Source organism: Oryza brachyantha, chromosome 4 (assembly GCF_000231095.2).
Source record: "Oryza brachyantha chromosome 4, ObraRS2, whole genome shotgun sequence".
NCBI lineage: Eukaryota > Viridiplantae > Streptophyta > Magnoliopsida > Poales > Poaceae > Oryza > Oryza brachyantha.
The window spans coordinates 10,585,274-10,598,774 of NC_023166.2; the positions used below are offsets into that span (position 1 = coordinate 10,585,274).

The 13,501-nt window shown below is 37.1% G+C and overlaps 1 protein-coding gene across 2 annotated transcripts; it reads right to left on the reverse strand.

The window, feature by feature from the left end:
• Positions 1 to 601: 601 nt before the first annotated feature.
• Positions 602 to 11,314, reverse strand: LOC102717704. Of its 2 annotated transcripts, none has more exons than XM_015836308.2 (4): positions 11,175 to 11,314; positions 10,832 to 10,926; positions 1,381 to 4,532; positions 602 to 1,224 (listed from the first exon to the last, which is right to left on the reverse strand). In XM_015836308.2, the coding sequence occupies exons 2-4, from the start codon at positions 10,841 to 10,843 to the stop codon at positions 1,221 to 1,223; spliced, it is 3,168 nt and encodes a 1,055-aa protein (XP_015691794.2). In that variant the 5' UTR covers positions 10,844 to 10,926; positions 11,175 to 11,314; the 3' UTR covers positions 602 to 1,220. The 2 variants fall into 2 exon arrangements, with proteins under 2 accessions (XP_015691794.2, XP_040379342.1); XM_040523408.1 differs by having other exon boundaries at positions 10,832 to 10,930.
• Between the last annotated feature and the right edge of the window lie 2,187 nt (positions 11,315 to 13,501).

The following is a 13,501-nucleotide window of genomic DNA, read 5'->3' on the forward strand; positions in this document are numbered from 1 at the left end:
GTACTTCTGTAGTCAGCATGTTCTAATCTGGTGTTTTGTTATGGAGCAAGAAGGGTAGGAAAAATTATTGTGACGGAGCAAGTATTTGAAGGCCTTTTGTTTCAAACTTCAATCCATCTGTCTGAACAATCGATGAACATTCTGCATGTTTGAGCAAACCTGCCATGTAATTACGAAAAGGTGAAGTTAACAGAAAGGGGTATGAGATGAATCCAACAAATATCCCAACTTACATTAATGTGTAGGGTCATTAATGTGTAGGGTCTCCTAGGTTTATAGGGAACCAATCTTCCAGGCAAAAGGAACAACCATGTTCAGACATCAGAAACTATGGTTCACAGATTATGTACTACATAACACTCACATAAACCTGGGATGCATGTAGCTCAACGATAACGATTCACATATTGAGCTGGTTAAATGCAACAACCGGTGAGGCACACATGTACATTACATACAGCTGCTGCTTGTCTCAAAACGCATACCGGCACACATACAGACCCCGGAAGCAAGGTGGACGCATGCAAGCTAAGCTAGCATCGATGCATGTAGCTCAACGATAACACCCACATAAACTTGGAATCGATGCATGTAGCTCAACGATAACGATTCACAGATTTAGTAGATTAAATGCAACAGCCGGCGAGGCACACATCCATATTACATACAGCTGCTGCTTGTCTCAAACGCATACCACACACATACAGACGCCGGAAGCAAGGTGGACGCATGCAAGCTAAGCTAGCACACACAACCATCTGCTCCATCCAGAGTTTGTTCAGAATCTTGACATACACACAGCAAAGCAAGCGATCTCACACACTGTCGCAGCCATGTAGATGCTCGCAGGAACACATGACTGCTTCTTCTTTATTATGTTTCAAACATACATCAAATCATCATCAAGCCACACACACGAGCATCCGAGTATCCACACCCAGACTAAAACTCGGTCATCAAGACACACACTCAAACTCACAAACTCAATCATCCATCGGCCGTCAGCTGGTCTGTGCATCCACGCACAAACACAGGACGCTTATTATTTCAGAGACATGGTCTCTGGCCAACTCGGCCACATACCAAGCCACTGTCACAGCCCACACAGCACAAGCTGGCTGGCTGCAACAGGAGCGGACACAAATAGGAAGAGCAGCAGCATCACAATTTCACCACCATTCGTCGCCAGTTCGCAGAGCATCCTCCCAAGCAAGGATTGATCACCTAGGGGACGTGACAGTAAGACACAGAAACAACAACAAAAGAAAATCAACCTGAGATTCAGTTCATTTGGAGGATGCAGTAGTTCATGATGCAGAGAACGAATGCTTCACAAGTAGGATCAGTAAGCAAGCAAATAATGAAGGCGCACGAATTAACCTGATGGCGGAGCCCCTAGGCAGCTTCTTCTTGTAGTAGCGCGAGTGCAGCGGCGCCTGGAAGAGGGAAGGGTGGTGGCCGGCCTCCACGCCGTCCCACTCCAGTGCGCTCCACACGTCCTCCTCGATCTCTATGGCCGGCTTCGGTCCATCTTCACCGACGGCCGGCAGCCGGCGCAGGCTCCAGCATCCCCTGATCTTGATGGTCTCCAGCGCGGGCGCCACCATCTTGAACCCGACATCGCAAATCTGCTGAAGCATCGGGAGGTCGTGCAGGTGGATGGTGCTTAGCCTTGGGAATGCTACGCCGTCGACGGTTATTCTCCATGGGTAATGTCCATCGAGCACGAAGATGTTGCAGAGGTGGGTGCAGAGCCTCGGGAAGGAGGGGACCCACACCGGGAGCACGAACTTGAGCCTGGGGCAGTCGCGCAGGTGCATGTGCCGTAGTTTCTCGAAGGACCCGTTCGAGAAAAGACGAACACCTATACTCCAGATGCAACGGGCCATTGGGAGATCAGCCATCCATATGGTCTCTAGGCGGAAGAAACCAACTGCGTCTGTAGGGAAGATTGTTTCCATCTTGGGGCACCTCTCCATACGGCACCACCTGAGGTAGTCCCAGTACCAATCCCCTCCAGGCATACTTGCGGTGGTCAGGACGTCATGCACATGCAGTGACTCGGACACCCGACCCATCAAGTATGCTAAATTACGATGAAACTGCCAGTTCCCATCCAGTTCACTCTCCAAGTTGTGGCTCCCTCGAGCAATCTCGATATGGCGGCTCAAGCTTGTGGTTGGAGGATGTGGAAAAGATTGCATGGGGGCATCCCCAACCTTGCTAAGTACATCATGATACTGGCCGACTGAAAAAGGTTGTTGTTGTTGCAGATTCACTTGATCATTTATTTGTCCAATCTTATCCTTACATGCCCCTTCGTCTTGAACAAATCCATCATACAATGTTGAAGTATGGATACTGAGGGAAACATCACTGTACCACCCTTCATGGTAGGAGTATATTGGATCACACAAGGACCGAGCAAGTCTCGCGTCCTCTATAACAGCATGGATTTGTAACTTGAAGTTATTATTGCTCTTGTCAAAAGATGGCCGAGGACGTTCAATTCCAGGTCTTGTGTCTATGCATAGCAATTCTAGGTCTGGCTCTATCTTGGAACCACTATTTCCCCATTTTATCGAACGGAGTTTCTCACAGCCTATTAGAAATAGTCGCTTAAGACTTGAGACTTCCAGCACCATAGTTGTAAAGTCAAGTATCTTAATTGCAGTTCCAGAAAGGTCTAGCTCCACAAGGTTGGGTAGTTCACGTATGAATAAACTTCCCAATCCTTTGCAGCCTTTTAGGGAGATGGTGGAGGTTTTTATATGCTTCTTAATATTTACAGAAGATGGACGTAAATCTCTTGTGGGTAACTCAACTATTGATGTCCAATTGGTTGCTGGTCCATAGCCATCGAAGCTTAAGGACGTGAGTGAGTGAGGAAGCCCATCAGACACAATGTTTCCTAGTCCATCGCAACCATCAAGAATAAGAACCTGAAGGCTTCTCGCCTTTGACAAATTGGTTGGCAGACGTGCCATGTTTCTGGTCCCAGACATGTCAAGTAATTCCAGCTTCGTCTTGTCCATTAGGTAGTTGTCTATGTATGCTGATGCATTTGGTTGATCCATAGATTTAACTATTCGGAGCATCTGAACATCCGGTAGCTGTTCATGTAGTGCAGCTATGTATTTCCAGCACTCAGGTCCAACTATATTTAGCTCCCTAAGGTTAATAATAAGATGTGCAATCTCTTTGGAGAAAACTTGATACCAGCCTGTGTAAATGAGATCCAAAACCCATAAGCTATGTAGAAACTGCCACTTCCTTGGGTCAATTTGTTTTGTTGTTTCATTGTCTTTACAATGGTGTAGCCCAAGAAATCTTAGGTTCTGGCAGGCAATGAATGGTGGTGATGCAAAGCTAAAGGAACAATGTGACAGCTGTAGCACACGGAGGTTAGTCGATTGGTCAAACAAGCCATCAGCTAACACTAGTAGGGCATCATTGGATATCTCATCAGGTGCCAAGAAATAAGACGACATATCTGCACTTACAGTTTGGATGTCATGTGGTGTTAATGGAACCTTTGAGTTTGAGGTAGTGATTGCCATTGGTGGGTATGATATTTCATTTTCATCAAAGTATGTGCCATTCAATCTCTTACAACAAGTAGAATTTTCTGAAGATGATTCTATGAGTATTCCACGCACCTCATCAAGTACCGAAGGGCACAAATCCCACTTTATTTCTTTAGAAAGTGCACTGCTTATCTCCCATGCCTGATCACCTTGTATGATGCCATCACACATCCAGTAGGCTGATGCTCGGGCTGCCCATTCATTCTCCAAATGTTCGGGCAAACAAAGATATAGAAATAATCCATATACACAACAATCCACGATCTTCTCCGGGTTGATCTCTCGCATGCATGGATACTTAGCAGCTATGGCAACGGCCTCGTTCTGCAATACTGGGAAGAGAATTCTCTTTCCTAATATATCATATCTTGTTTCATATGCAAAAAAATGGGTGTTCTGCACCTTGTTTTCCATCTCAGGGTAACCTTCACTTCCTTGAAACCTCCTCCGGAAGGTCCACAACATGAAGTATCCACGAAATATTGTGAATGACGGAAAACCAAAACTGTTGAGATCAATGTAGTCACCACTTCCGTTATGGAAAACAACCATAAATCTATGATCTTTAAAAGCCCGATCAATCTCTTCTGCAACCCTCATTATCTCACCTCTAGAACCTTGATCGACCCCATCAAAATCATCCTCCTCATCTGCCTTATCAATAATTGCAATTACGGAAGCATCAAGGTTTAGCTCCACCGCAATTGCCCTCTGCATTGCCCTTCTGCTTTTCCATGTGGAGCAATCAATATGGATTACTTTATCAAGCCTTAGTTCTGGACAAGCCCCTCGAGATTTAAGCTCATCTGCTACGGCTCTAAGAACCGCGGATGCCCCAAAACCGCGCCAGCCATCGAAGTATATGACTCTTGTATCCCTCTGCTTCTCAACAAAATATTCAAGTATCTCTTGCACGGCCCCATCCAAATTCCACCAAGAAACATCCTGCCATAATAACAGAAATCAGACGGTGTTAGGATACCTTTACAGTACTAACAGCTATCTAGCTCTGCAACAGCCCCCTCCACATAAGTTTTGGCCGAAGTAGACATGATAGACCAACTGTACGAACACAAAACTACTGATATTAGTGTGCACCCCTTAGAATAAACTATTCTATGTCTCCCTTCCTCATAAGGCACAAAACCTCTCTCGCCCCCTTCCAAAGGCCCAAAACCCCTCTTTTAGCCTGGTCAAAGCACTCTTCCACCGGTCAAACTTGTCATTTGACCTTTCTCCACACTCTACATTTGCCAACTCCTGTATATCTGAAAAGTGCAGTAACACGAAGCTAAAAATACAGTAACATATCTTATAAAATGCAGTCATATTTTTTAAATATAGTCATGACGGATCTATTTTTTAAATCACATTTTTTTAACCAATATGGTGAAAACGGTTTTGAAAAATAATATAAAACACATGAGATATTGCTCTCTAAAGATTGAGAATACAATATTTTTAGCTCCCTCACATGTATTAGTTATACTGTAACAGCAATATAAAGTCATGATGTTATTATACTTCTATCGTGATGTTACTGTATTTGTGTCACAACGTTACTGCAACTGTGCAACACATGTGTTACTGCACGTATATCGTGATGTTACTGCACATCTATCACGACGTTACTGAAATTGTGCAGTAACAATACATATATTTTATAGCAACATAACGTTATTACTATATATAGTAGACGCATCATTACTGTACATATAGATACTTCTTAAGATTTTAAACTTTAAACAACTTTATCTCCCACCTCATATATTATTTTTTAGAACTTTTGTATCATATTGTTTGAAAAAAATTCTTCTAAAAAAGTAGATCCCTCATGGGTATGTTTCGACGTTGTTACTGCAAATTAGTCATCGTGTTATTGCACAATTCCTGTGAGACGAGAGGTGAGCTTAGATAGACATGAGAGGAAGCCTATAAAAGGGTTGACCCACGGGATTAACTCTTTGACCAGCCTTTAAACAAGGTGGGGGTGGTTTTTGGGCCTTAGGAGGAGGGTGAGGAGGTATAAAATAGCTTATACTAAGAGGTGCGCGCACGCGCGCACATATATATATATATATACACACACACACTAGAAAATAGCCCGTGTGTTGCTATGGGTAAAAAAATCAAATATACACAAGTACCAAGGGGAACACAGTCCTGACATATGCAAACAACAATAATAGAAACAGAACAAGATATAAGCCAATTGGTTAGATTTCAGAAAAAATATCCATCAAGTTTAAATCCTAGATTTGACGTAGATTATTATATTTATAACTAATTATCTTTTCTATAGTTAACGATGTATCATTAAAAAGAGAGAGACACCATGAAAATTTTGTCAAACTCACCAAACGAAGTTTTCCGTGGCCTCTTATAATACAGTAGGAAATATCAATTTGTCAGCCCTACCATATGACTAATGATCCAGAAACAGCCACATGCATAATCTTTGTTAGATGATTGATAAACTCTTTCAGGTTATCGATGAATCGTATGTCAAGTTTAACCTCAATATTTATCCGAGATGATTTAATATCAAAGGCAGACAAATATCAAGAACAACATGGACGATTAAGCAAATGCCGTCAAACAAATCCCAGTTTTTATATTGCGCACATATGAATTTAAAATTGGAAGTCAAATCCTAGTTTGATTCAAAGTGAAGTCAAATATGTAAAATTCATATGTATAAAGGCCAGCACAAATCGATCTAGAAAAAAGAGCATGATGGTAAGTTGTTTCCCCTTCCATGCATGCATTGTCGCTTGATCATCTCTTCGTGCATTCCCTTTTTAATCATCTTTTGATCGATCCCAAGTCCCAAGCCTGGCGAGTGGCGAGGCGCATGACTCGGGCAGTGGGCCGTCCGCATGGCACGTGGAGACTCGGGCGAGGCGGACTAGGCCGTCCTCACGGCACCCGGCCTAGAAACAAGTCTGGCGAGGCGGATGACTCGGCCCTGACGTGACTGGGCTGTGAGCGCGACGCGTGTAGAAGCGGGCCGATGGCCTGGCGAAGAATCGGCCCATGGGATAACGGACAAAAAAAATTGGCAGAATCGTTACCGCTTTTTATAATAGTATAAATATAGATATAGATATATATATTCTTTTTGGCAAAAATTCAGCCTCAACGAAGGCTTAATAATACCACACGAATACATAAGACCCCCGTGAATTTATTTTGTCGACGTCAAAAAGTGAATTAAGTGGCCGTGCTTTTCTATATTGTCACTTGATAGGCATGCTGCCACAACCCTCTTGCATCGTGTGTTTTCTATTCTCTGACATGGCCATCTTTCTTGGTGAACGTCAGGATGCACGACATATGTATGATTTGATTATATATCCACGTCTCCACGATAGTATATGATTACCTTGCACTCAGGTATCTGCTACAAGAACAGTGCATAGATAATTAGCCAATTTATAGATTATTTGTCACCGTACTTTGTTTTTCCTGTTATACTTGTATTCTAAACTGCACCTGTACATAAACTCTTTTCTTCTGTATAATATTTTTTAATTTAAATTTTAGATACTTCTAAATAATATTTATATGTTGATTCATTCTCTTATTTTACTTATTTATAACCAAATTTTAGATGTATTCAAATTGTAGTCATAGATGGATTTTTTTTGTTTTTTCTAAATGTATTTATATCTGGACTTTTTTACCTTTATTTATTTTTAATTCTAGAATTGCATTTCTAATAAAATTATAATTTTTTTGGTTGATATGGGATTTATTTTAAGAAAGAACGTGGTGACCCTGTTTCTCATTACTTTATATGTATAATATATTTAAGGTAATTCTAAATATATGTATATGTCAATTCTTTACCTTAATTTTACTTATTTTAACCAAAATTTTAGGGGTTTTTTCTTTCTAAATTGCACTAATAGATGGAATTTTCACTCAATATTAATTATATTTTATTTTTAAATATGGATTTTGGATGCATCTACAGATAGACTCTTCACTCAATGACAATTATTTTTTTTAATTTTAAATCTATATATTGGGTTTTTGTAAACTGTATTACATGGACTCTTTTCTTTACTTTTCTTTATGGGATAATCCCTTGTATAACCCCTTCAATGCCTCTAAATTTTGCTTACTTTCTTGTATACTCCCTAAATTTTATTTTGATTCCTTCCATACCTCTCCCGTTAGTTGACCGTCTAGTTTATATAAAAGTGACCATTTTACCCTTTGGATGAATATAGAAATTTGTGAATCATATTATTGAAAATATTAAAATTTACCGCATGCAACTATTAATAATTATGAGTTTGTTATGCAATACATTATTTATGAAAAATATTTTTTGATAATATAATAAAAAATATGTATTTATTTTCTTTTCTAAAAGTCATGAAAATGAGGAGCATTCGTACAAAGATAGCACTACCATTGCTCAAGATATTTTTTTAAGAGTGCTTCCAATAAAAAAATCTATTATCCTGTTAAATTTCAACTAAAAATATTTAATTTATTATATTGTTTTATTTTTAAAATTTATGTTAAAATTTTCCACGCTAATTATCTAGTTTCATTAGTTACATAAAATGCACATACTATGCATTCAAACAAAATTTTCAATCGTTTTGTCAAGCTTATTTTCAAACCTAAATCATCAAGAGCATTAAAGACATTTGCCGTAAACTTAATAGTGAAATGATGGAAAATGTAATAACAGGGGTATGGAAGGAATTAAGTTAAAATTTTAAGGGTATAGAAAGGATCGATTAAATTTCAGGGGTATAAAAGGGATTGGGTGTGTTTTCAGGGGTAAAGGGAATTTACCCTTTCTTTTATATTTAATTCTGAAATTGCATTTCTAATTGGATTTTATTTTTTAATTAATATATGATTTTCTAGCACGTGAACGGGAACATAGTGAATCCTTTCGAAATTTCTAATGTGTGAACGAGCGCGCGGATCCGATCCGTGCGAATCAGTCAGATATCAGGTGGTGGGTTGTTTCTTTTTTTGTTATTGTTGTCGCGTGGACATCTTTATTTTTATATTTGTTTTTTTTTGTTGTTTGGGTATTAGACATATTAGGTTTTTTATGGTGTCTAAATATTTATATTTAAATATAAAAAATTATATATGTGATAATTGTGTATTGAATGCTTATATGTATAATGTTTGTATTTATAGATTATATGTATATTTTATAAAAATTTTAAATGTATAATGTTCCATGTATAAAGTCTATACATATAATATTTAGTGTATAAAGTTTATACATGTGATATTTATGTGTAAAGTTTATATGTATATATAAAGTTCGTACTAGTAAGAATTCAGTTCAAATTTATACATATTGTCTAAAATTATGCACTCATGGAATATGTACAGAGTTTTTATATACAATATTTTTTATATGTATAAAGTTTGTACACAATTTTAATTTGTTTCAAATTTATACATAGAATATATATGTATAAGGTTTCTATACATAGAATTAATAGTTATATGAATTGAAGCATCATGTTCAAATTTATATGTGCATTTTTTCTATATATGAACTTTGTATGTATAATTTTTTATCACTTTTTACACCCACCTAAAATAAAGAGGGAGAGAGAGAGAGTGCAATCCTTAATTGGAGTATTAAGGAGACACGGACTCCTAGATAGATAAAAGAAAAAAAAAACTTTGGACTCCGCCTCTAGCATCCATATATAAATGATATTAGGATTTCTAACACATGAAAAGAACTCTACATGAATCTATATATTTAAATTAAATCGATCATAGTCGTTATAATATGAACTCACCATTATCTAAGGGTCAAAAATTTTCAACTTTCTTTAATGTACATGGTAATTTCTAGCCTTAAGAGTGAACGTGGTAGTTCATTTTCAAAACGTATTTAAAATAGATAGATACTAACTCCGTCCTAAAATAACATCATTTTGACCCATTGTACCTTCCCAAAATAAGTCCAATTATGAGTAATCATTTCATTAAAGTTTGTTAAATCAAGGAATAAGTGTATTGAGAAAAGATAAAGTTGAGTATGATTGTATTGTGATCTGATAAAATAGAGGTTATATATTCTAGTTTTTTTTGTTTTTACTGATATGTGTGTGATGAGCGAAAATAAAATTATTTTAGGATGAAGTAAGTAGATAGATAGATAGATAGATAGATGTTAATTTGGAGCATGTGAAGATATTGCTGGAAAAGATTACGAAGTGTGCTATTTTGTTTCTTGAGATAAAAAACGTGTTCTCAAAAAAAAAGAGATAAAAAAGGAAAAATTGATGCATATCCGGTTCCTTTACTCTAGGCCACCGAAAACAAATTTGAACATAAAATTTTTGTACCTCCAGATATTTTATACTTGCAGATATAAAAGTTTTGAGCATAATAAAATTTATCATTACGTATACGGTTGATATAGACGAGGAATATTGTTTCTATGTGCCACTGTATAGCCATCAAAGTCTCGAATCAAATCAAAAAGAATATTCAGGAACAAACGTACTAGTGCTTATATTACACGTCTGAACGTGTAAGTAGGACAAATATATGATAAGTGGATAGATAGATTTGGACTCCAACGAGACTGCTGAAAACCACAAATATATGATATGTGGATTGTTTTCTGAAGTAAAAACGTGGTCGATCGTATTTTTCTGTCAAAAGTTGTATAATCACAGCCTTTTTCTATTATTCCCACACCCGATCTGTACAGCATGACCATCATGATATATATAGGTATAGTGCATTTATAAGTAATCAGTTTACGGTCATAAATGTATGACGTTTCAGACCAGCAAAATAGCTTTGTTTTAACTTCAATGCTTTGTTCTAACGACAAACATTAATGACCGGAGGGAGTAGATCATTTGTCAGCTAACTTTGGTTTTTGTTAAAAATTATAGAAAGGTTGGAGCAGCATCTGTCAGCTAATATATATTGCTCCTGTAAGACGTTACTTTTCCTTTTCTTTTAATATAATATAGGCGACTGAAAACAACAGAGACGTAATTAAAATAGTCTTTTATGCTATGCAGTAAGATATATACTTGCAGGACATATATACTTAATTATAACATGTGTGTGAGGTATGCAGGATCGAGTAATATCGATGATACTGTACTGTGCATATATGTATAACTATGAACGTCTCCAATCAATCAAGTCAAACCAAAGCCAAAAACAAATTAACTGGGCCTTATATTATCAGAAGAGAATGTGAAAGTGCAACGTACCTTGGATATCATGATGATCAGGCAAGAAGATCGAATCGGCAGCAGATTAACCCATCATATATATACCCGGCCAATCAAGTCCGCTCGATCGATCGCTGCCTACACACATATATACACAACAACATATATATATATATATATATATATATATATATATATATATATCAACCATACATATACTACATATTATGCTACTGTATGTACGTACTTCAACAATTGAAGTCATACACATGTAATCAGTAGCACCACATGTTTCAAGAGGATCGACGAACAAATTAAGCAACTAAGAAAGATGCAAAGTAATAAGTTGCATTGTCACCAGTGTTGTGTTACTAGTACGTACCGGTGTACAATTAAGCAGAGAAGAGAAGCAAAACTCCAGATAATAATTTAGCTAAACACAGCAATTAGGCAGCCTCTCTGGTCGAAGCAGCAGAAAAAACTTGATTAGCAGCTGTGGATCATCAGCTTTAGCAGCTTGGTCGTTAGGTTTGGTTTGGTATCTCTCTTGTGTCTTTCCTTCTACTAAAGCAAAGCAAAGCATCGCAGAGGAATTGCTTACCGTGGATCTCTCGTCGGCTGACTTGGAAACTTAGGATGTGTTTGGTTTCAGTGATGGGACGTGGCCATGTTTGGTTGGTGGATAGGTGGGATGGGTTGAACCCAGAAAAGAAATATTCCTCTCAGATCCAAATCCAACTCATCCTACCAAAATGGTGGGACGGATCCGTCCCAGGACGACCATGACGCATAGAGGGGGTGTCCATTTTATTTATTAATTTTATTTAAAATATATTACTTATATAAATATACATTCAGTTACTTTAGATTATTCATATATTAATCCTACTATTTAATATTTTATTTTAGATATGAGAGGTAATATTTATCTCATCTCATCCCTTCAACCAAATAAAAAACAGGCCCAACACATTCCAACTCATCCATTCCACCAAATAAAAAACAAGATCCAACCCATCCATCTAACCAAATAAAAAAATGAAACCAACTCATCCTACAATCCAAGGATGGAGCCAACTGAACCCATCTTGTCCACGAACCAAACGCATCATCCTTAGTTTGCTTCTCGCCTCCATTATTCCCTCCTTTTTCTTTTCCCAAGAACATGAAAAAGAAAAAGACAACCATACTAACTGTTTTGCTTTCTAATCTAAAGATACATGTTTCTTCGGTAATAACGTACCGCTGGTATATCATTCTTTCTTGCTTTCTTTTTTTTTCCTAAAGAAGACGCTAAACCATAATACTATTACATTACTCAGTACAAGAGCAACTAAAAGAATGAAAAAGAGCTGCTAGCTAGCTACTTGTCATTTTAGGTTATTATATGTTTTGGTTTTCTCTAGATTTATGTATGAACCAATGTATATTATTATATGTACGTCCAGATTAGATTTATTACTATCTATATAAATCTAGGAAAAAAGTAAAAATATCTTATAACTGTTTAATATCAGAGAGTGACTATATATATACATGTAAGTTAATTTCTAGACTAGCAAAATATTACTTACTCTATTACTCTCCTTTGTTTAGGTGATGCAGGGACCCCTTGCATTATTCCCTTCTTTTTTACTTTGCCAAAAACATGAAAAGAAAAAAGAAAAAAAAAGCGTGTGTGCACTTTGCTTTCTAATCTAAAGATGCAAGTTTCTTCAGCAATACAACTTCTGATACATCTTTCTTTATTTTGTGTCGAGAGGAAGATTTGGGAGATTAGGGTTGGAGTATGATGGTGTGTATATACTAAGTGCTAAATAAATCTTGGCCATGGAAGGAGCATAAGATGGCTGAATCATTTGCTGGCAGATAATTTATCGGTAGATAATGTATCATATAAAATTATTGGCAGATAGTGTGCCTTCATATATATTATTCATGGTAGATAGAACACCAAATTTATTTCCTGTCACATAGTTTATTTGGGATTGTCAAGTTTTGTTGAGAGACATCTGCCGCTAAATCGGTGTCATGGTGTAGCGAGAAACCTAATCAAATGAGTTCTCACAACGGAAATAGAAGGAATATGCTAACGTTGCTGCAAATATCTTATAAACGAGTATGAACAGATTTTTGACTCCTTGTTGAGTTTAGAAGTACTAATGTTAACTTTATGTAATAGAAGAGATTGAATAAAAAATCCACTTAGGCCGCGTTCGTTGCCCCCTATAAGTTAACTTATCCTGTTCGTTTTTCACGTGCACGCTTACCGAACTAATAAACGGTGTATTTTTTGCAAAAAATTTATATAGAAAAGTTGTTTTAAAAAATCATATTAATATATTTTATATTTTTTTAATAATTAATAATTAATTAATCTGGTACTAATCTATTATTATGTTTTCTGTGCCAGGGTAAGTTAACTTACACTCTCTTAAACGAACACGGCCTTAAAGTGTCTAGACTCCGGAGTCCATTATTATGTTTTTCATGGCAGAGTAAGTTAACTTACACTCTCTCAAACGAACACGGTCTTAGAGAGTCTAGACTCCGAAGTCATAGGTTGGAGACTAGGACCTCTCTACAGGTGGAGTAAATATATGGCATAAATCTAATCTGTATCAAAAGAGTTTATTACCGTCCTTTTTTTCTAAGAAAACACAGTACAACGCAGAAACTCACAACGCACGCACAAGGTACGTATGCAAA